At 48.7% G+C, this 21,025-nt stretch overlaps 1 protein-coding gene across 1 annotated transcript; it reads left to right on the top strand.

Moving 5' to 3' along the window:
* The first annotated feature begins 3,854 nt into the window (after positions 1–3,854).
* abhd17c (abhydrolase domain containing 17C, depalmitoylase) lies at positions 3,855–20,259 on the top strand. The gene is made up of 3 exons (XM_067249626.1): positions 3,855–4,671; positions 12,126–12,305; positions 17,484–20,259. Exons 1-3 carry the CDS (start codon positions 4,187–4,189, stop codon positions 17,701–17,703), a joined length of 885 nt encoding a protein of 294 aa, XP_067105727.1. The 5' UTR covers positions 3,855–4,186; the 3' UTR covers positions 17,704–20,259.
* The last annotated feature ends 766 nt before the right edge of the window (positions 20,260–21,025 follow it).

The raw sequence follows: 21,025 nt of genomic DNA, 5'->3' as shown, positions 1-21,025 counted from the left end.
TAGCAGACGCTCTTATCCAGAGCGACTTACAGTAAGTACAGGGACATTCCCCCGAGGCAAGTAGGGTGAAGTGTCTTGCCCAAGGACACAACGTCATTTCGCACGGCCGGGGAATCGAACTGGCAACCTTCTGATTACTACCCCGCTTCCCTCACCGCTCAGCCACCTGACTCCCTCCCTCCCTCCCTCCCTGCACTAATGGAGGTCTGGAACCATGGGGGTCCAGTGTGGAGGGATATGGAGGGTCTGGACCTGATGGTGACATTGATGGACAGACAAATAACATTTTATCAGGCAGAGCTGAGTATATCAGGCCCCACCATTGTTGTCCAACTGTTCCACACAAACGCACACCCTCACGACCAATCATGTTTCCCGGCAGTTGTTGTGTGTTGTTGTGATAACAGCTGTAGGTGCCACCTGTTGACCTCTGTTTGCTACAGGGTTGTTTTTTTACTGCAGTAGGATTGAGAGCTGTAAAACATTTGTGTTCTCCTCTCAAGTGTGAAGTATCATTTTCTGGAGCCACTCTGATGGGTAAGTGCTTCAGATGGATGTGTTTTGTCTCTGTGGCTGAAATAAACACTGTTATTAAATTCACAAGGGCTTTTAGAAGAAGTCGCTGCTGTTGTTACAATGGTCACGTTAGATGGAGATTAAGAGCCTGTGTTTTCAGCAAGAATGAGTCATCCACACCAGTTGAATAACCAGCAGACTGGGCTCTCCTTCATTGCCACCCTAACCAGCTTTGTGATTGTGAGATAACAAGGTTATTGGTGTTTTTGACTTCATCAAACATTAGCCCGGGGAGAATTTTGGTCACTTGTAAATGTAAGCCATTGAGTGATTTCCCCTCAATTACGCAATTGGGTTTTATTGAGCCACACGCAGCCTCTCAGCCTACTGTTCTGCTTTGGTGATACGAGGCCAGGCCTACAGCAATGAACAGATTTATCATCTCTGGGATTGGCTGACCAGGCTTTTGTGGACAGTGTTTTGGACAGGAAGAGGCTGTAGGGGGTGATGGCTGATGCTCAAAGCGGGAAACAGGACAGAGGGTGACGTTAAAGGGGTCAAATTACCCAAAGGCCCCTGTCAGGCCTGGTCATGATGACTCACAGCTGATAAAACATACAGCCTTGATAGTCTGCCGTCACAGTGAATAGCTCTTAGTCCTCCCTTCCTCCCTGTTTCACACACATTTACACCTTTTAAGTGTTGGTTTAGATTACAATCTTGTTATAACTCTTTGACCATAAATACAATTCTTCAACAACAGCTGACCTCTTGAAATAGAAGTCTTGTTCTTAAAGCATTATATTGTTTCTGGCAGACTGAAAGGGATACACAGGCATTTTTGTGGTATCCATTGTAGATTCAGTGTAGGAATAATGTTGAGAGTAAGGTTATTTGAGAACCCTGCCATGATAGGTAATGTGTTTTTGTGGATAAAGACCCGATGATAACCTTTATTCTAGAATGACAGAGACTCGTTTTGCACCATTAGCAGTTATATTTTGCTTATGCATGTGTCTGTATCAAATATGGTGGGTTGTTTGAATGTCTAATATAAAAAATATCATTTTCCAACTAAAGAAGAAGGACTTGTGCAAGAACAAATATACATTCGTCTTGTTTGGATTAAACCGAATATTTGAAATGCCGATGTATTTTTGTATTCCCACGACTACCACACATCCATGTATAAACACGGGGGGCTCATGGTACAAATAGACTGAAAGAAGCCCAGGGTCAGATTGTTGCTCAGAAGCCTTAGGCAGCAAGAGGTGTACTGGAGCAGGCATTCCAGAGAGGGTGTGCTGTCCAGCCCCATGTTTTTGATCAGAATCTACATTCCTTGGTAGCCTAGCCATCCCTACCCTCCAGTGAGCTGGGAGAATCTCTCTGTGAGCCCTGCCTGGAAAACACACGAAGCTGGGTCAAATCTGAGGAAAACGCCCACTCTAGAAGGTATCTGAGCTTGGGAACAGGCCCAGGATCAGCCTGCTACTCCCAAATCCCAACCATAAAAGCATAGGGAGGTGAACACACCGACTGGTCTTGGATCAAGTCAGATGGCTGAGCGGTTAGGGAATCAGGCTATTATTTAGAAGGTTGCCGGTTTCATTCCCGGCCGTGCCATGACGTTGTGTCCTTGGGCAAGGCACTTCACCCTACTTGCCTCGGGGGAATGTCCCTGAACTTACTGTAAGTCTCTCTGGATAAGAGCGTCTGCTAAATGTAAATCAGTGTCTGTGGACAACTTTGTCCTGGCCTACGGTCCATCAGCAGAGAAACAGTAGCTGCTGCTCTGCTGGATGGAGGACATTGTTCTGTGGGATTGGTTCTGTCTCTCCAACATCCTCAGGGCAGAAGTTCATAACTGGAAGCTGCTTAAATGAAACAACACCAGTCTGAAGCCGGCCTGTAAACGTTTCACGGATTTAAAGATGGATTTCTGGATCCAATTTTTCACAGCCTAGCTACAATTTATAGCGGCAATTGTGCAGGTTCACATTGAGCTCTGATCCAAAAGAAACACATGTTTGTGTGCTTTCAAATACTTTGAACACTTGAGTGAATCTGCCTAGAATGTCAACTGGACTAAGTTTGCACTCTTGCCTCATCTTCCAGTTGGTTAGGCTTCTTCTGGGTACTTTGTTCAGCCCCCCGATGCAGCACAGTAAGTGGTCTGTACTAGCTTTCGTCTGGCAGGAAGACTTGAGATAATGGTATTTTAGCAGAGGTACAGGACTTTAGGACTTTCAGGGTCATCAATAAGTCTGATAAGTTTGTTCAAAGATCTGTTCCTCTCTGCTAATCTCCTTTACAAATGTAGGTGTGGTAACAAAACTTTATTTTGTGATTATACTTTAACTCATCTTTAATATCTAGACATATCAATCGTAATAATCGGAAGGAAAAATTACTGGTCAATGTGTTGGATAGAGCAGGGAAAACATAAAATAGAAAAGTTTAAAAAAGAAATCTGCTCTCAACATATTCAATAACAGCTTTCTTTCATCTCCATACTACATGAAATGGTCTGAGCAATAATTGCCTACTAACGCCAAGCTTGTCTTTTCAGAACATTTCCACAGACAGTTTGGAGTGCATCAGACCAACTAGCAATATGCCTGGTCCTCCTGGCTATGATAAATCCAGCCCAGTATCCACTCCATATGGTTATTATACGATGGTGGGCAGTATGCACAGATTTCTTACCTACTATTAAGTGTTTCAACAGCCCAACAACACCTGGCTCTCCTTTAATGTCCCTTTAAGGTATAATAATGTGCGAGGCTTTTGGTGGTTCGTAATGCGCCAAATTGCCACGCGCAAACAGGACAAATCTGACCTGCGGTAAAAACCACTGCAGTGCATCATTTGTGACGCCTATCTGACACAAAGTTGAATCTGCATGTTGCTGTGCTATTATTCGAAAATGAAATTTGCCAAAAGAGACCTAGACTACTCTCCCAACAATTTTCACAATCTATCAACAACTTACAAAATGTAAAAGAAAAGGCACAGTAGATAATAATAATAAGATACAGTAAAATACATTACGGAAACATATCGTATAAGATATGTTATGTATATAGGCTTTAGAAATATCCCACAAAACATAACTTATTATATATTTGTGTGTGTGACAAATTAGAATAAATGCACGAGCCAAGGTTTAAAATGCACAAGGGTCATTACAAAGGTACGGAAAATGATAAACAGCGAACAAGGATATCCGGTATTCCCGGAAATCCTTTATTTGGCATCGGTGCTATGGACGAATACACTGCGCTAGCAGGCTTGCTACTTTGACGTTTATGTTTGGCAAGGTCTTAATTGATCAACCGGCGTTGTTTTATACTTGACAGTTTTTGCATGGATTTTGCTCCAGCGTTTTCGTGGCACACATTCAATAACCGAACCAATGCAATGGCTGTCTGGGTTTGAGCTTAATTTCTAATGCTAATAGCTAGCTAGCCATCAAGCTATACAAAAGAAAGGAAACTAGCTAGCCAAGCTAGTTAGCCAATGTTACCTTGGTCCTAGCTATCTAACTACCCATCCGAGAATTGCTTAAGGTATTTTGTTGCCCAAAAACAGTTGGACAATATAGCCAGTAGTATTAGCTTGTTGTCGTTTTCAAGGGAAAGCATCTATCGGGTAATTCCGAGTCTCAATGCCCGAACAAGGCCCGAGAATGAATGGTTTTTCCCTTGGCGAACTATGCTGGCTGTTCTGTTGCCCTCCATGTCCCAGTCGTATAGCGGCTAAACTGGCATTTCTCCCCCCGGAGCCCACGTATTCCGTGCACACCGATGCTAACGGGACCAGTAGTTTACATCTAACCGAGCGCGCGGACTGGCAGTACTCCCAGCGGGAACTGGATGCTGTCGAGGTGTTTAACACCAGGACCAGTAGGGGTAACCGGGTTGGCTGCATGTTCGTACGCTGTGCCCCGAACAGTCGGTACACATTGCTTTTTTCTCACGGCAACGCAGTAGACCTGGGCCAGATGTGCAGTTTCTACATCGGCCTTGGGTCCAGGATCAACTGCAATGTATTCTCCTACGATTATTCAGGCTACGGTGTCAGTAGCGGTAAGCCGTCGGAGAAAAACCTATATGCAGACATCGAGGCGGCTTGGCAGGTGCTGAGAAACAAGTGAGTTTGAAAACTGGTGTTCAATTGTGTATGTGCGTGCTTTTCTTTTTCTCCAACACATCTGTAATGACATGCACAGCTAGCCTAAATACGTAAGCAACGACAATGGTGCTGCCTTGAGCTTTGTTCCTATCCTCCTCGCGAGGAAGTGTTCCCATGGCAACTGAAGTGTCACGCACCCCTGCATACTCCCCACACAAGCGCACTGTTTTGTATATTGAAGAAAAGTTGATTAATACATGGGTCCACCTTATGATTATTTAAAAATGTAGCGTTATTGTTTGGAATGCAGACCCTATAACAACTTACTCCCCATTAACACTGGCTGAAAATGATTACAAGCTCAAAGTTTGCCATGATCTGAATTAAACTGAACCTGCAACACTGACCTGTAATGGTGACTCATCACCTCATGCTCCAAACCCTTATTTCCATAAATGCAGTCAGGCCCTTTCTACGCAGTTATGAGCAGTTATGAGCTCTCCAGAGAGAGCTGCCCCAGTTGAGATGAAAGTCCATCAGACACTGCATGTGTAATACTGTGACTGAGGTACTTGCATTTACATTTAGTCATTTAGCAGACGCTCTTATCCAGAGCGACTTACAGTAAGTACAGGGACATTCCCCCGAGGCAAGTAGGGTGAAGTGCCTTGCCCAAGGACACAACGTCAGTTGGCTTGACCAGGAATCGAACTGGCAACCTTCGGATTACTAGCCCGACTCCCTCACCGCTCAGCCAACTGACTCCTACTTGGAGCTTGTGTTGCTGTGGTACTTGTTCAGATATGCTTTGCTTAATACGCATTTCAAAACGTGATCAATTCCATCCTGATTCCTACAAAGTTCAAACAAACGGTTTATAAAAAATAATAATTGGCCAAAGCCTTGTTTTTCAAACAGAAGTTGGAAAATTTAGTCGGTCATGTGCTAATCTATAGTAAGCAGTTGTCAGACATCACCTGCTGCTTTTATAGCTAGTTTGTAAGACTGTCAACCACAATCAGTTGCTTTGAAGCTGTCTACAGTGTAATTTGGCAAGACGGAATAAATCAAGGTGTTCAACAAAGGCATTTAACAAATGATTGCCTAGTTTTCAATGTTGCCGTTTGCCTGCTTCTTGCGTTGAAGTTATTTAATCTTAGAAACACGGTCTTTTTACACAAACAAGGTTTGTGTAAAAAGCAGTTTGTGTAAAAAGCAGTTTTTCTTTCGTTTAAAGTAATTGTTTCTCTGACAGTGTGTGATGTGTGAGTGAGTGACTGCTGAATTGCAGCTGTCAAGGGCCTGAACTGTGCTTCAGGTGAAGGTCACTCAGAACCGAGATGTTTATGTCACCGTGTTCCTGGAAAGATTTTCTGAGTGTAGCGAGCTTGAGATTTATTTAATTTTATTTATTTAATATGAACGCACTGGTTTTCTCCCTCACTCTAATAATAACCTTTCCTACGCCTCTCCAGAAGTCTACCTAATGCATTGTCATACCGATGTCCGTTCCTTGTGTTTCATTATGAATCTTCCGTTTGATAGATTGTGTTATAGATTGTGGTTCCTCCTCCAGGTCATCAAGCATGCAACATTTCATTATTGTGTGAACCTTCTGGAAGCTGCGCTTGGAGAGGGCTGACTGACCAAGTGTGAAAACACCGTTTATCATTTCATTTCTCTTCAGGGGGCCGAGTGCCTGTGGTTCAGCTTCATGTTTATTCAATATCGTTTTAATTACTTTTGTTGAGGGATCGTTAAGGTAATGCCTAACCACAAGGCGCAATATACTCCAACTACCTTAGGGGAGAGTCTCTTGAACAGCGAATTAATGTTGAGGTATTGATTACATTGATCTCTGTCAGTGTACACGTAACCCAAGGACGTGAGTGTAGGACAGGCGACATTTAAGGTGTATAGCGTCAACGTCCGGGCTTTTTCATAGATTAGACTGGTTTTTCAAAAGAAGTGAAATACTTCACAGAGGAAATGAATTGAGTACGTTTTCAAGAAGAACTGTGCTATGAGTTCCTATTTCCCTGACAGATGAGTCGTCATGTTTAGGGTAGGAGTAGCGAGGAGTCTCCCTGGCAGGTGTTCCTGCCAAGGCCCTGCCCAGCATTGCGGGCAGGGCCAAAGGCTCTGAGGTAATCTCATAGGATCCAGAGGGTTTCACGGGAGGGATTTAGTCCGGGCGTGAATCACAAGCTTGATTTGATATTAAGTTCCTCCTGGAGAGTTCCACAGTTCCTTGATAGCTTCTCCTCTGTGGCAGAGGAAATATATTTCTGATTTTTAATCTTAGTAAAAATGCTGTCAGTCGAGGGATGTGGAGCGTTCTGTAAGCCTGTGCAGTGGTTTTGTGTGAGGCCTCCTGATTTGAAGAGATTACCAGCCTGCAGGTGCAAGCTGTTCACACGAGAGGGGTCAACCAGGGTGTTAATCTATCCAAAGGTACAGCACTGCGGAAATCCCTGATCAGGACAATCAGGGTCACAGTCCATCCCAATCTGCCCCGGATACAGGCGAAGCCTCTATAATCATCGTTGTCTGCCTGTAAAGTGCCACCCCTCCCCTGCTTGTTGATCTGATTGGTCGACAGACGTGGTGAAAAGGATGGTTAAATCAATATTGTCTGTTGGGTCAGACCCAGCATTGCAGTCTGACAGCTGGAACATCCTCATCCTAGCAAGTCCTGGCACCAGGATGTCTGAATGCTCCGTTTTTGTATCTCATCCTGGTGGTTCCCAGTTTGCCTCCTAGGGCCCAGGTTACCCTTCCCCTCATAGTTGCTGTCTGTCTTTGCATGTCTGGACTGAATGTTCAGCTAACTTCCTCTCTGAGCTAGCGGTGTGCACCACTTGTGTGAAAGCAAACGCCACTCATTAGAGTTCATTCTGGCTTTGGCCCCTGCTGTTGGCTGCGAACATTCAGCTAATTACATTACACTAAATTATTCATTGGCCTAAGCCTTCCAGGCTGAGCTTTATCAATCATACTTAATTAATTTGACCCTCCTCCCCTGCAGTAGGCATGCGTGAACACTGAGCCATATCTGTTAGGGGTTTGGGTATTATGAAAGATAATTGAGAGAATTAAAAGTTTTCTGTAATGTCCATTGTCCCAGAGTCTAATCCCTCCCAGCTGTCAGGTCCTGTTAGACTCATTTTCAGATCAATCATCCACTCGCTGTCATGTTGCTGCCGTCTCATCAGGCCCCGGCCCTCGCCGCCCTGCACAGGGACCAGGCGTGACCCTGCCTCGGGGCCTCTGCTGAGGGGCAGAGAGACCTGGTTAACACCCCTGAATGGGTTTTCACTGGGCGTCCTGGTCTGTGCCAATTGTTTGGAATGACTAAAGTCTTCCAACTAAGTCTTATCACCTGAACTCTGGTGCACCCGGTTTCCTGCTCCTCCACCCGGGCATAGAAGAGAAGGATGGAGTTGTGTTGGAGAGGGGTGTGGAGGTGTGTTTGAGAGCGGGAAGAAGTGTGTAGGAGGGAAGGATTGAGGTGAGGGGGGAGGAGGTGTGTAGGAGGGAAGGATTGAGGTGAGGGCAGAGGAGGTGTGTAGGAGGGAAAGATTGTAGTGAGGGGAGGAGGTGTGTAGGAGAGAAGGATTGAGGTGAGGGCAGAGGAGGTGTGTAGAAGGCTGAGACTGACAGACATTATTATGTCCAGTCGACCCGTCTCCAGGATCGAGGAGAGTGCGGTGGGACGCTTTATCATCTAGTGGTGTTTCCCATCAGTCTGGTTAGGTTTGTGAAGAGGAATTGATGTGTCTGGCTGGTCAGGTTCAAACAGCAGACCCCAGGCAGCACATAGCCCTCCCTCCCTCCCTCACCACCCAGGCTCACTACATCGCTGCCTGAGGCGTCAGCACAGTACCAGCCTGGCCTGGCCCCCCATCCTAGTGGAGGAGGTCAGGAGGATTCTGGTCCTCCTGCTGTCTCGTCAGAGATGAAGACCCTCGTTTCTCTTCCTCTGACATGAGCCCGAGCACAGACCCTCCACCTGAAACACTGCAACATAACTCTCGTCATTCCTCATGACTTACACATCCTGATGAAGGCAGGAGGACCGCTGGAATGTCTTTGCGTGGTCTCGCTAAATGTCACCAGAAGTTCAAACGCAGTCATTTGAAGAGAGAGAGGCTCGGTGAATATCAGCGGGCCCTGCCCCCTGGTCGCACAGACTCCATCCCAGGAGATGCCGCTCTGCATGGCAATGGAGCCTCCGTCTCTTTATCTGCACTGATCTGGAAATGCAGTCTGAGCTCCCAGACGAGGCTCCGCCCCTCCTCACAGAGCTAACCCTGAGGGGGTGTCACACCAGGGCAGAGGATGAGATGAAGGGCCTGGACTGGAATATCATAAGTATATCTATAAAGCTGTCTATATATACATGCATATATACACACGCACATACAGTACATGTATATTTCTGTACATATTTTTTAATTTATATAGGCCTAGCCAACAAGCAGTATATTTTTCACTTGAATATTGTATTACGTTTTAAGTCGTTTTCTGTATTTGTGCAGCTGTTTGAAACTGCACCGTTGAGAAATGTTGTTCGTCTTTTAATTTCATCATCATCATTTATTTATTTTTTGCTTAATTTATTTAGAATTTGTATTTTGTGCCTAAGGCTTTCGCACAGTACTGTACATATTCATGAAGTTATTCAATCTTTTCTGTTCTATTGTAAGAAAGAATGGATGGTAGTTATTAATAACCCTCTCCTGTGAGGGCTTAGACAAATACTCAGCTCCCTCCTGAACCTCATAAAACCTGTAGCTTTTCATTTCTGACTTGTTAGTTCTGCAGAGTTGAAGAAGTTGGGCGAGGTGGATGGGAGGGCTGTTTGTCGTGAGATTGCAAGGGCATGATCGGTTTCGTGCGTCTCAAATCCAGAGGATTTGTTTCTTTGGGAGGGGGGGGGGCGTTCAGTTTCGAGGGGAGCTGCCAGGGCTGGTAGACTCAAGGGAGGGAAGTCTCGTCCAGAAAATATCTGCAAATGTTTATTTTGGCTCCAGGCAACGGTTTCTCAAAACAGACTACTGTATATGGCCTTTATCCCACTAGCCTTCCTCTTTCTACCCATAAAACTCTTTAACGTGCTTTCAATGTCCTCAATCCGGTGGCCTCTCCATGCAGCCGTGGAGAGGCTGTTACCAAGCGGCAGAACTGACCATCCACAGTGTCGATGCTAGGGCGAGGGAGTCAAAGGCTGACATTTCGTGCTAACTCCACTTGTTTCCATGGAAGCTAACCAGTGGGTGTTTATACAGGCCAGAACACTGAGTTAGCATGTGGAAACTCTCCCTCCCCCCCCCCCTCTCTCTCTCTCTCTCTCTCTCTCTCTCTCTCTCTCTCTCTCTCTCTCTCTCTCTCTCTCTCTCTCCTCTCTCTCTCTCTCTCTCTCTCTCTCTCTCTCTCTCTCTCTCTCTCTCTCTCTCTCTCTCTACCCCCCCTCTCTCTCTCTACCCCCCCCTCTCTCTCTTTCCCCCTCCCCCCTCTCCCTCTCCCCCTCCCCCCCTCTCTCTCCCTCCTTCTCTCTTTCCCCCTCTCTCTCTCCCCCCCCCTCCTTCTCTCCGTCACCCAACTTCCTCTTTCCCTCTCTGTAGCTTTCCGTTCGAATCTCCAATGTTTGGACAAGTGTTTTCACTAAACACTGTTTCCTTTTCTCTTCACTCAGAGAATCTCTCCAGTAAGGAGAAGGTTGCATGGCCCCGGATGGGAATACTGTTTTCAGTTACTTCCAAAGACCTTTTAGAATTTCCTGTCCTCCTGACAGGAGCTCTCACCAGACCCGGTGTCTTCTTCTCCCCCCGGACCCCCTCCTGGCTGTATAGCCCTGCGCTCCAGCCCTGCTCTCCCCCAGGCGCTCCCCCTGCAGGCGGCCCCAGCTGTACTGCGGCCTCAGCCTGCCACCCCAGCCCTGCCAGACAAACCCTGACCGTCTGGGCTCTGTGGAGCAGCAGCGAGTGTAATGAAAACGGGCCCAGTCCTTGCTGTGTTTCTTGGAGGGGATATTAAAAGGGAAGCGGGCTCGTCTCCTCCCCCTGGCCTCCCCGCTGACCGGGAGAGACGCCCGCAGCAAGGCCGAGCAACCTGATTTCCTCTGCTGGAAAGCGGAGAGAGCTGGATCACGAACTATGCTAATAAAACCCTGTGGCTCGTGCCGAGGGGGGGAGGGAGGGGGGCACACTCACTATTATTCCTATTTTTCTCCCTCCCTCCCCATCAGTGGAAGTGTGTCCTCTGGAAGGCCTGCAGTACAGCTGGTGTGGTGAACACTGGGCTGGAGGGTCCATGGAGGGCCTGGTTACTTGGTTGTTGTTACGTTAGAGACAGTTTCCCCTACGTTGCGTAGGGGTGTGTGTGTGAGAGTGTGTGTGCTCCCCTCTCGCTCTTATCACCTGCACTGTGTGTTAGCAATGGTTTAGTCACAGCTGGAGTGTTATCGTAAGAACCGTTGTTTTGGCATGTCTTACACACACACACACACACACACACACACACACACACACACACACACACACACACACTACTCCTGTATCCCCAGGTCTAACAGTTGAGCCCCCCAGTTGACAGAACCCCTCTTCCCAGCAGGGTTGAGTCTAGCTTGGGGAACATGTCAGCCCTCCCTCACTGGGGGCTCAGCTGTTATGGCTGCTCTGGTCTTGCGCCCTGGAGGTATTAGTCTGGTGAAGCCTCTGCCACTGCCTGGGTCACATAGCTGGTGTGTTTGCATTCTGAGAGAGACCCTGCATACCTGAGACAGTACGTCCATACTGGAGAGCCTGCCAGGAGTGGAGAGAGAGAGAGAGGAAGGGCGGTAGAGGTGGAAAGAGGGAGAAGAGAAAGAGAGGGAGGGAGTCTCTGCCTCTCTTCTTTCTCTTTTTTTCTCTCTCTCTTTCTTCTGTGTTTTATAAGGCAGAACTGATTGAATAAATCTGTGTAAAGTCTGACTGATGTCTGTCAGGCTGCTGTGGAGCGTCTAATAAAAATGACTTTTATAGTGCGGACCCCCCCCGCCCTCCTGCAGACCTGAGCAGTGCCTGCAGGCTGCAGCCTGGCGAGAGCTTCATCTCTCCAGCGCAGGCCAGTCACACTGTGACGGCTTTACAAGCACGTCATATTTTACAAGCCACACAGATTAGACATGCTTGTGTCGTGTCCTGAGTTTTATAGGTAGGAGTCATATTGGCTGGAAACAGAGGTTTATTTCAGCGTCGCTGAGTTGGCAGTGCTAAGCCAACGCTCCGTCGATAATGAAGACACATCTCACCATGACAACAGGCTGGATAACTGAGGTATGTTTTTGTGATGTAATCAGCTAACCCCTGCCCCTCCTTCTCCCCCTCCCCCTCCCTCCTTCTCCCCCTCCCCCTCCCCCTCCCCCTCCCCCGCCCTCTCCTCCCTCTCCCCTCCCTCCCTCCCTCTCCTCCCCCCGCCCCCTCCCCCAGGTACGGAGTGACTCCAGAGAACATCATCCTGTACGGCCAGAGTATCGGCACGGTGCCCACGGTGGACCTGGCTGCGCGCTACGAGTGCGCCGCCGTCATCCTGCACTCTCCCCTCATGTCCGGCCTCCGCGTAGCCTTCCCCGACACGCGCAAGACCTACTGCTTCGACGCCTTCCCCAGGTGGGTGATGAGGGGGAGGGGGGGCTGGCGCCCTGCCCAGGTGGGGGATGAGGGGTGGGGGGGGGGGGGGGGCTGGCGCCCAGCCCAGGTGGAGGTGTGTTTTAATCTTCTGTGTCAGCTCCAGAGATGGGTAGTGGAGGTGAAATACTGCGCTTTGCACAGGGTGGAGGGTTTGAGTGGGGGTCGGGGGTGGGGGGGGTTGCTTGAAGGTTATCTTCTCCCTGCAGAGCTGAGAGTCAGGTGCAGGGATAGTAACTCAGAGGAGAGGGGGAAGAAGGCAGAGGGAGAGGGGGAGGGAGGGAGGAGGCAGAGGGAGAGGGAGGCAGAGGGAGAGGGGGAGGAAGGCAAAGGGAGAGGGGGAGAGAGGGAGGCAGAGTGAGGGAGGGAGGAGGCAGAGGGAGGGAGGGAGGAGGCAGAGGGAGGGAGGGAGGAGGCAGAGGGAGGCAGAGGGAGAGGGGGAGGAAGGCAAAGGGAGAGGGGGAGAGGGGGAGAGAGGGAGGCAGAGTGAGGGAGGGAGGAGGCAGAGGGAGGGAGGGAGGGAGGAGGCAGAGGGAGAGGGGGAGGAAGGCAGAGGGAGATGGGGAGGGAGGCAGAGGGAGATGGGGAGGGAGGCAGAGGGAGAGGGGGAGGGAGGCAGGGAGGCAGGCAGAGGGAGCGGGGGAGGAAGGCAAAGGGAGATGGAGTCAGTGCAGACAGGCTGCCGGGGTAGTTACTGGACATGGAGAGTTAGAGGGGTCAGGATAGGGTCTTCCCTGGTGATGTATGCTATCTCTCTGAACTATCTGCTGCAGCCTCGGCCCCAGCCTGTAACAGGACAGTCAGTACCATGGTATCTATGGCCCCGGCACCAGCCTAACCCAGCCTGTTGGTGTCGATCACCCAGACGTGCTCACTCTTCCCCTGGGCTCTCTGCCTGGGTCCTGGGTGTTCTGTCACTGCTGGCTCGGCTAGGCTGGGCCTGCCGTGACACATGGGAATTGGATCTTTTGCAATAATGTGTCTGGTCTGGTGTGTTTGTCTGTCTCTCTGGGCCTTATGGTGGTGAGCCTTTATAGGGATTAGATGTGAATGTCACGACTGTTTGGAGAGGAAGACAGCAATTATCACCCTCACATCCGGTTTTTCTCTCTCTCTCTCTCCCTCCCTCTCTCTCCCTTTCTCTCAGTCGCTCTCTGTCTCTCTCTCTTCATTTCTCTGTCTCTTTCTCTCTCTCTCTCCTTCTCTTTCTCCCTCTCTCTCTCTCTCTCTCTCTCTCTCTCTCTCTCTCTCTCTCTCTCGTTCATAATTTTTTTGGTATTGAATGTCTGTTCTCATTTCCTTCATCTCTCCTCTATCGCTCTCTCCATCCATCCTCTCCTCAGCTGCCAGCTTTCTTTTTCCTTTTTCCTTTCCTGCGTGCGCGCGCGTGTGGGTGTGCGGGCTTGCTTGTGTGTGTGTGTGTGAGAGGTGACAACATCACCATCCATCTCACAGCCCCAGCCTGGCCTGTAGAGATAAAGTCGAGCATCCCAGCAGAGAGCTCATCTCTGCAGGGTGTCCTCTGTCTCTTCACCCTGTTCCCTGGACCTCTGCGATAACCCCCCCGTACCACAGTCTCCCCGCCTCCCCTACCTGCTCCCTCTCAGCGCTCGCTTCAGGAGAGAGGGGACCTCTCTTCTTGTTGTCCGTGTGATTTGTCTCCAGATAGATGTGGAGTACTTAGCAGCTGAAACTCTCCCAGGGAACAGGCTGAGAGAAGCTGGAGGGAGAGAGGCTGGAGGGAGCAGGCTGAGAGAGGCTGGAGGGAGAGAGGCTGGAGGGAGCAGGCTGAGAGAGGCTGGAGAGAGAGAGGCTCCAGGGAGCAGGCTGAGAGAGGCTGGAGGGAGAGAGAGGCTGGAGGGAGCAGGCTGAGAGAGGCTGGAGGGAGAGAGGCTCCAGGGAGCAGGCTGAGAGAGGCTGGAGGGAGAGAGAGGCTCCAGGGAGCAGGCTGAGAGAGGCTGGAGGGAGAGGGGCTCCAGGGAGCAGGCTGAGAGAGGCTGGAGGGAGAGAGAGGCTCCAGGGAGCAGGCTGAGAGGCTGGAGGGAGAGAGGGGCTCCAGGGAGCAGGCTGAGAGGCTGGAGGGAGAGAGAGGGGGAGACATGAAAATTGTGTCAATGTCCAAATACTTATGGACCTAACTGTATCTCTCTGTCTGTGTGTCCTTACGACCTCCCTCAGAATAGGACTGACTAGCATGGTAAGTGCACATTTTCACCTAGCATGGGCTCTACATTCTAGGATTTAAGGATTCTATGGAACAATAGTTGGAAGGACGGGTCTTCGGTTGATCATTTTCCGATGGGGGAGAGAGCAGACAATCTAAAGAGAGGAGGAGAGGGGGATGGGAGAGGAGAGGGGATGGGTAAGGAACAGGAAGAGAGAGAGAGCTGCCATATTGTTTCTGAACTCTGAGTGAAACCCTGATGAGGGTTGGAGTAATGATGGCCACAGGCAGGCTTCCTTCAACGCAGTGGAAGTAGAAAAGCATTCTCTTCCTTTCGCGCGTGTGTGTGCAGGCGTGTGTGTGCAGGCGTGTGTGTGTGTGTGTGTGTGTGTGTGTGTGTGTGTGTGCGCTTCATTGAGTGATGGGGGATGTGTAGCTTCTCTCCACTCACTCTTTCTTACTCTTATCTCTCCCTCTCTGTCTGTCTCTCCCCCTCTCTGTCTGTCTCTCCCCCTCTCTGTCTGTCTCTCCCTCTCTGTCTCTCTCTCTGTCTCTCCCTCTCTCTGTGTCTGTCTCTCCCTCTCTGTCTCTACCTCTCTCTCCCTCTCTCTGTCTCTGTCTCTCCCTCTCTGTCTCTCCCTCTCTCTGTCTCTCCCTCTCTGTCTCTCTGTCTCTACCTCTGTCTGTCTCTCTCTGTCTCTCCCTCTGTCTGTCTCTGTCTCTCTCTCCCTCTCTGTGTCTGTCTCTCCCTCTGTCTCTCCCTCTCTCTGTGTCTGTCTCTCCCTCTCTGTCTCTACCTCTCTCTCCCTCTCTCTGTCTCTGTCTCTCCCTCTCTCTGTCTCCCCTCTCTCTGTCTCTCCCTCTCTGTCTCTCTGTCTCTACCTCTGTCTGTCTCTCTCTGTCTCTCCCTCTGTCTGTCTCTGTCTCTCTCTCTCCCTCTCTGTGTCTGTCTCTCCCTCTGTCTCTCCCTCTCTCTGTTTCTCTCTGTCTCTGTCTCTCCCTCTCTCTGTCTCTCCCTCTCCCTGTCTCTGTCTCTCTTCTGTCTCTCTACCATGTTAAGGTTCTCTTTGCTGTCAGGAGTCTTCCTTTCTATCCTCTTCCTTCTAATGGCGTGTGTGTGTGTGTGTGTGCGCGCGTGCACGAGCATATGGTTAGTGGCTGCTAGGAGGCTAGAGAGGTGTGTGTGCAAGTGTAGTGTACGGACACTTAGATTTTGAATATTTAATGACTTGTATCTCCATAGGTTTGCAGTCTGCAGTGTTGCATGGGAAGGAATATTAAGTGCAACAACAGCGACTGTGTTTTCTCAGCCTTAGACAAGGGGCGAGCCAGGACTGGCCCTGGCGACCAACATATCCCCCTGGCAACCAACATATCCCCCTGGCAACCAAGATATCTCTCTGATAGTTCTCCAATACAGTCCCTCGACTGACACTCTGGTGTGTGTGTGTATATCTCCCAGTGTTGTGTGCCGTCATCCTGATCACACTCTGTCTGAAGCCTGTAAGATAAGTCTGCAGAGTAATTAGCCCCTCATTCTTTCCCCCTGCTAATCTGCTAGCTAACCTCCATGTCAACAGCAGCTCTCTACGTGGTTCTGGGCAGGACCCATGAGTCCTTATGCCTTGTAGTCAGTTAGCATTTATGGTAGGCAGTTAGTATGCTTGGTAGGCAGTTAGTATGCTTGGTAGGTTGTTAGTGTGCTTGGTAGGATGTTAGTGTGCATGGTGGTCAATTAGTATATGAATGGTGGGCAATTAATATGCACGGTAGGCAGTTAGATTTTAGTCAGTATGCACGGCATGTCAGCTCTTCCACTCTACGACACAAGGGCGATCACAAGGTCTGTTCAACACACTCCAACCAAGCTATTTACAGAGAATGTGGAATAAAGAGCTCTGTAGTGACACTGTATAATATTTACACACACCCATCTTGTCTCTGGGAAGTAAGTTTAGAGTGTGGCGGCGTATTGTGGGTTGTTTAATGGAGGTGTTCTACCATGCTGGGCTCCCAGGGTCCCTGTGATCTGTCTGTTGCCAGCTAGATACTTCACTAACCTGCAGTCAGACACATTTGTCTTAATGTGGCTTAAACACATGGGCTGTCAGGGGCCTGTCTCCCCGCTGCGGGGCTGGAACATCTCTGCTGCCGTCTCTCTCTCTCTCTCCCAGGCTTTTCTCCTTGTTCACCTCTTCTGTTCCTGCTTTCTCTTTTTGTGTCTTCTGTCTTTGCAGTGTGACAGTTGATTTCAGCAACCTCTCTCTCTCCTTCTCTATACCTTGACCTTCGTATGGTCTAACACCCTCTCTATATTTATATATACCTTCGTATGGTCTAACCCCCTCTCTCTATATATATTTACATTACATTTATGCATTTAGCAGACGCTTTTATCCAAAGCGACTTCCAAGAGAGAGCTTTACAAAAGAGCATAGGTCACTGATCATAACAACGAGATAGCCCCAAACATTGCGAGCAGCCAAAACATGAAGCATACATTGTGGAAAACCAAATAAGGGTGCAGTCCCGTTCACCGCTCGGAGTCTTGAATCTGATACGGGCCGTGATGGGAAGCCAGTGGAGCGGGCTAACATGGGAGCGTCTGGGTAGATTGAAGACCAGACGGGCCGCCGGGCTGCGTTCTGAATCCTCTGGAGAGGGCGGGTTGCGCATGCTGGGAGACTGCCGAGCAGCGAGTTGCAGTAGTCCAACTTTGAGAGGACAAGTGCTTGGACTAGCAGCTGGGTGGAATGCTCAGATAGGTATCTCCTGATCTTCCGGATGTTGTAGAGGGTGAATCTACACGACTCCCGGTCGAGAGAAAGAGAGAGAGAGCTTTGTATGGTCTAACCCTCTCTCCCTCTTTCTCTCTCTCTCAATACCTTGGTATGGTCTAACCTCCTCTTTCGGGGTTACCATGGTAAGATCTGACTTCTCCCCCTCTCTCTGTGTTGCTGTGCTGATGTGTAACCCCTCCCTCTCTCTCTCTCCAGCATCGACAAGGTGTCGAAGGTGGCGTCGCCTGTCCTGGTGATCCATGGTACGGAGGATGAGGTCATCGACTTCTCCCACGGCCTGGCCATGTACGAGCGCTGCCCTCGCGCTGTCGAGCCCCTCTGGGTGGAGGGCGCCGGCCACAACGATATCGAGCTCTACGCCCAGTACTTGGAGAGACTGAAGCAGTTCATCTCCTTTGAGCTCCCCACCTCCTGAAGAAGCTGCAGGCTCGGACGAGTCTCAACAGTCTTAAGCGACTCCCTTCTCCTCTCTCCTCCCCCCTCATCTCCCCTTCTCCTTTCCCCTCCCCCCTCATCTCCCCCTCTCCTCTCATCTCCCCCTCTCCTCTCATCTCCCATTCCCCTTTCCCCTCACCCCTCATTTCCCCTTCATCCGACGGAGGATACCTGGACCACTGGGAAACCTGGACCTGCAAGGCCTGTGTCCGCGCACCCTTTCATCTGGTGTTTGGTGTTGCCTCGGGAATGACGGTTGAAGGAGAGGAGGTCACTTAAGCCTGTTGAGACGCAGCCCAGGGCGAGCCAGGCTGGATCCAGTTGAAGCAGCCCCAAACCCAGGCGCTCATATGTGGACGGTTCCCTCTTTGCCAAGGAGATTGGACCCGCTCAGTATTTGCACTTGCTCTTGAATTTAAACTCACCTTTTCTCTTTTACACTGTCTTTCTCCCTCTCTCTCTCTCTCTCTCTCTCTCTCTCTTTCTCTCTCTCTCTTGTTCTTCTATCTCTCATTCCTTGCGCTCGCCATCTGCAAAGTATGGAAACCTCCCTGCGACAATCTGGTTGCAGTCTCCTTCTCTTTCCCTCCCCCTCTCTCTCTCTTCCTCACCTCCCCCTTCTCTCTCCCTGTGAGAGGCTTTGTGATGCTCATGGTTGATTGACTTTGAATTATTTTATACCTGATGAAGAAAAATCCAATGTTTTGCACCTCAAGTACATGATTGAAGTTCTTTTTGTTTTTTGTTCAATTTTGTTTTCTGTATCTTAATTTCCCATTCAGGGTAAATGAAACGAATGCATCTTTACGGTGCAGATATTTTCAGGTAATCATTTTCTATGTTCTGATGTATATTTTGTTATTTTTTATTATCGTATTGGCATTCCATTTTTTTCTCTTCAGGAGAGGAACATTTCTATTTTGTTGTTCAAGGCCAGTGTGTGTGTGAGGCATGTGTGGTAAAAACGTCATTACCCAGAATGCATCTTGTCATCTCCTATAGCTGTTAACTGGTAATCCTGTTTTAATTTGAACAGTACTCAAGCAGGCATCCAATCAAACAGACCTCCCAATGTACTGTAAGTGAGTCTGCAAAGCTTGGTGCTTGTTTGATATGCCAGTAGTAGAAAACAAGTAGGGGTTTGATGTGGAGGTTCTCGTGTTGCTCTATGAACCGTATGAAGATTGTGTGTGTGTAGCAACATGGTTTAGTTATGTATCCTTCATTTCACACTACAGAAAGCCTTATGTCTGGAGACATTATTTCACACTAGGTTGGGGAGGTGCTCTCTGCTGCTAGTGGTCAGAGCATGTATCACTGTGAACTGTGGACCTTCAGGGGGGCGTTCTGGGGGTGCTACTGCTAACTAAAGGTACTACACTCCATGCTGTCGCACTACAGCTCTCTTTGAGCCATTTTGTAACTACCTGTCATCTGATTTTGAGCCCCCTCCCCCCTCCCCTGTGAGTCCTGTCTGGTGACCCCCACTTCGCCAACCACCCCCCCCCCCCCCCCCCCCACACACACACACACACACACACTACTCTGACCCCCCACTACTATGAAACATCCCCTAAAATGACTCCGACTACCCTGACTCCTGATGTTCAACATGCTTATCCCTGACCTGCACTACCCTGACCTGTGACCTTCACTACTCTGACCCCCATTACCTGATCCCCATTACCCTGACCTCTGACCTGCACTACACTGACCCCCACTACCCTGACCTCCACTACTCTGACCCCCATTATCCTGTCCCCACTACGCTGACCCTTGACCCCTCATGTTTTGGACTTGGCTCCCATCTCAGTTCGCTCCAAAGAACTCTGCAGATGTCATGAACGTGTTGTTGTGGATGAAACAACCACAGCATGTAAACCAACTGTCCATAACATTGGAGGACTTGAGGAGACTCGCCCCTCTGCTCTCCATCGCGGGTTTCTACTGCAACTTGTGATAAATGTCTGATTGGTCTGTGTGTAACCGTGGTGATGACTGTTTTCGGGTAGTGGTTGAGTGTTGTCATGAAGAGATGGATCTGTAGTCTCTCATCATAGCTTCTGGGACGGCATCCTGGATGCACGCCCTTCATCTGTAGTGGTTCTCTTCTCTAGCCTTTTTTTAAAGGATGAAACTAATCTGCTTTAGTCCCATGATTGTTTTGATACTGACATTTTTACAAGACTTTTTCCAGTAAATGTTGATAGATTTCCACTGTCTCTAAAGCTGGTTTGTAAGATAATCATATATAACTCATGTATAGCTCCTCTAAGCATATATTATAAAGTGATTAAGGGGTATTCTAGCCTACTTGACTTCAACACTGGAATCACGGTATGCAAATTTTGAAACGGGATGTGGGGGAAACAGGAAGTGGTTGTAGAGGTGTTGGTCCTAAACTTACGTACGGCAGACTGGATAAATAAGCCTTATATGTGCCGTGGGACAGATTAATGTCATTCATGTTGACTTTGTTGCTGGAAGGTAACTGGATGTTTTAATATTATGAAATAAAGGATGCATGGATTACCTAGTCTCTGTCTCCGTACAGTCTTAGTGATTTAGCAAAGTAATTGTGTGTGCGTTCACACAAAGTACAATGGAGTAGGTCTTCCTAAACTCAAAAGTCCAGTGGCCGGTTGCACAAAACACCTGAAGTCAGAGAAGGGAAGTCACAAAGTACAAATACTTTGAATGTAGCCAACCTGAAACGTAAGTTACATTCAATGTAGCTTTGAAAGGTTGAAAAAAGTTTTTGGGAAAAGTTTCAAAAGGTTTAAAAGAAAAAAAAGAACGTACCTTTTGTACATTTCTTTTTTTTTTTTTCGAAATCAACTTAAAAAATTAAATGTTAAGAAAGGTTGAAAAAAGTTAAAAGAATTTTGAAAGGTTGAAAAAGTATTTTCTAAAAATAAGTTTACAAAATAACCAATTTGTTCCGTTTACGCATCCTGCGGTGTGTTTTTCGGAATAATAATTAATTTGAAATAATTATTTTGGCATGTTATGCAGCAGCTGTGTCTCAGATCACACATCTGCATGGCTACATCATCCAGCCTGAGGTGGGGACGAGGCCTGGCCGTGCCCGGTGAACTGCGGTGTTCTCTAACGACCCAGAGGAGGAGAGAGATGTTTACTGTCCCCTCGGGCAAGAGCGACCGAAGAACAAAGTTTCGGCAGGTATAACTGGCTACTAGGCCAAAATTAAGTTACGTCTTTTATGAGCCCCGTGTTTGCAACTCAAACCGTAAACTAGCCTATTTGTTTGTGGTTGGAACATCTTAATCCGTGCTGATTTG

This window comes from Osmerus mordax, chromosome 13 (genome assembly GCF_038355195.1).
Source record: "Osmerus mordax isolate fOsmMor3 chromosome 13, fOsmMor3.pri, whole genome shotgun sequence".
Taxonomy (NCBI): domain Eukaryota; kingdom Metazoa; phylum Chordata; class Actinopteri; order Osmeriformes; family Osmeridae; genus Osmerus; species Osmerus mordax.
This window is presented reverse-complemented; position numbering and strand designations above follow the sequence as displayed.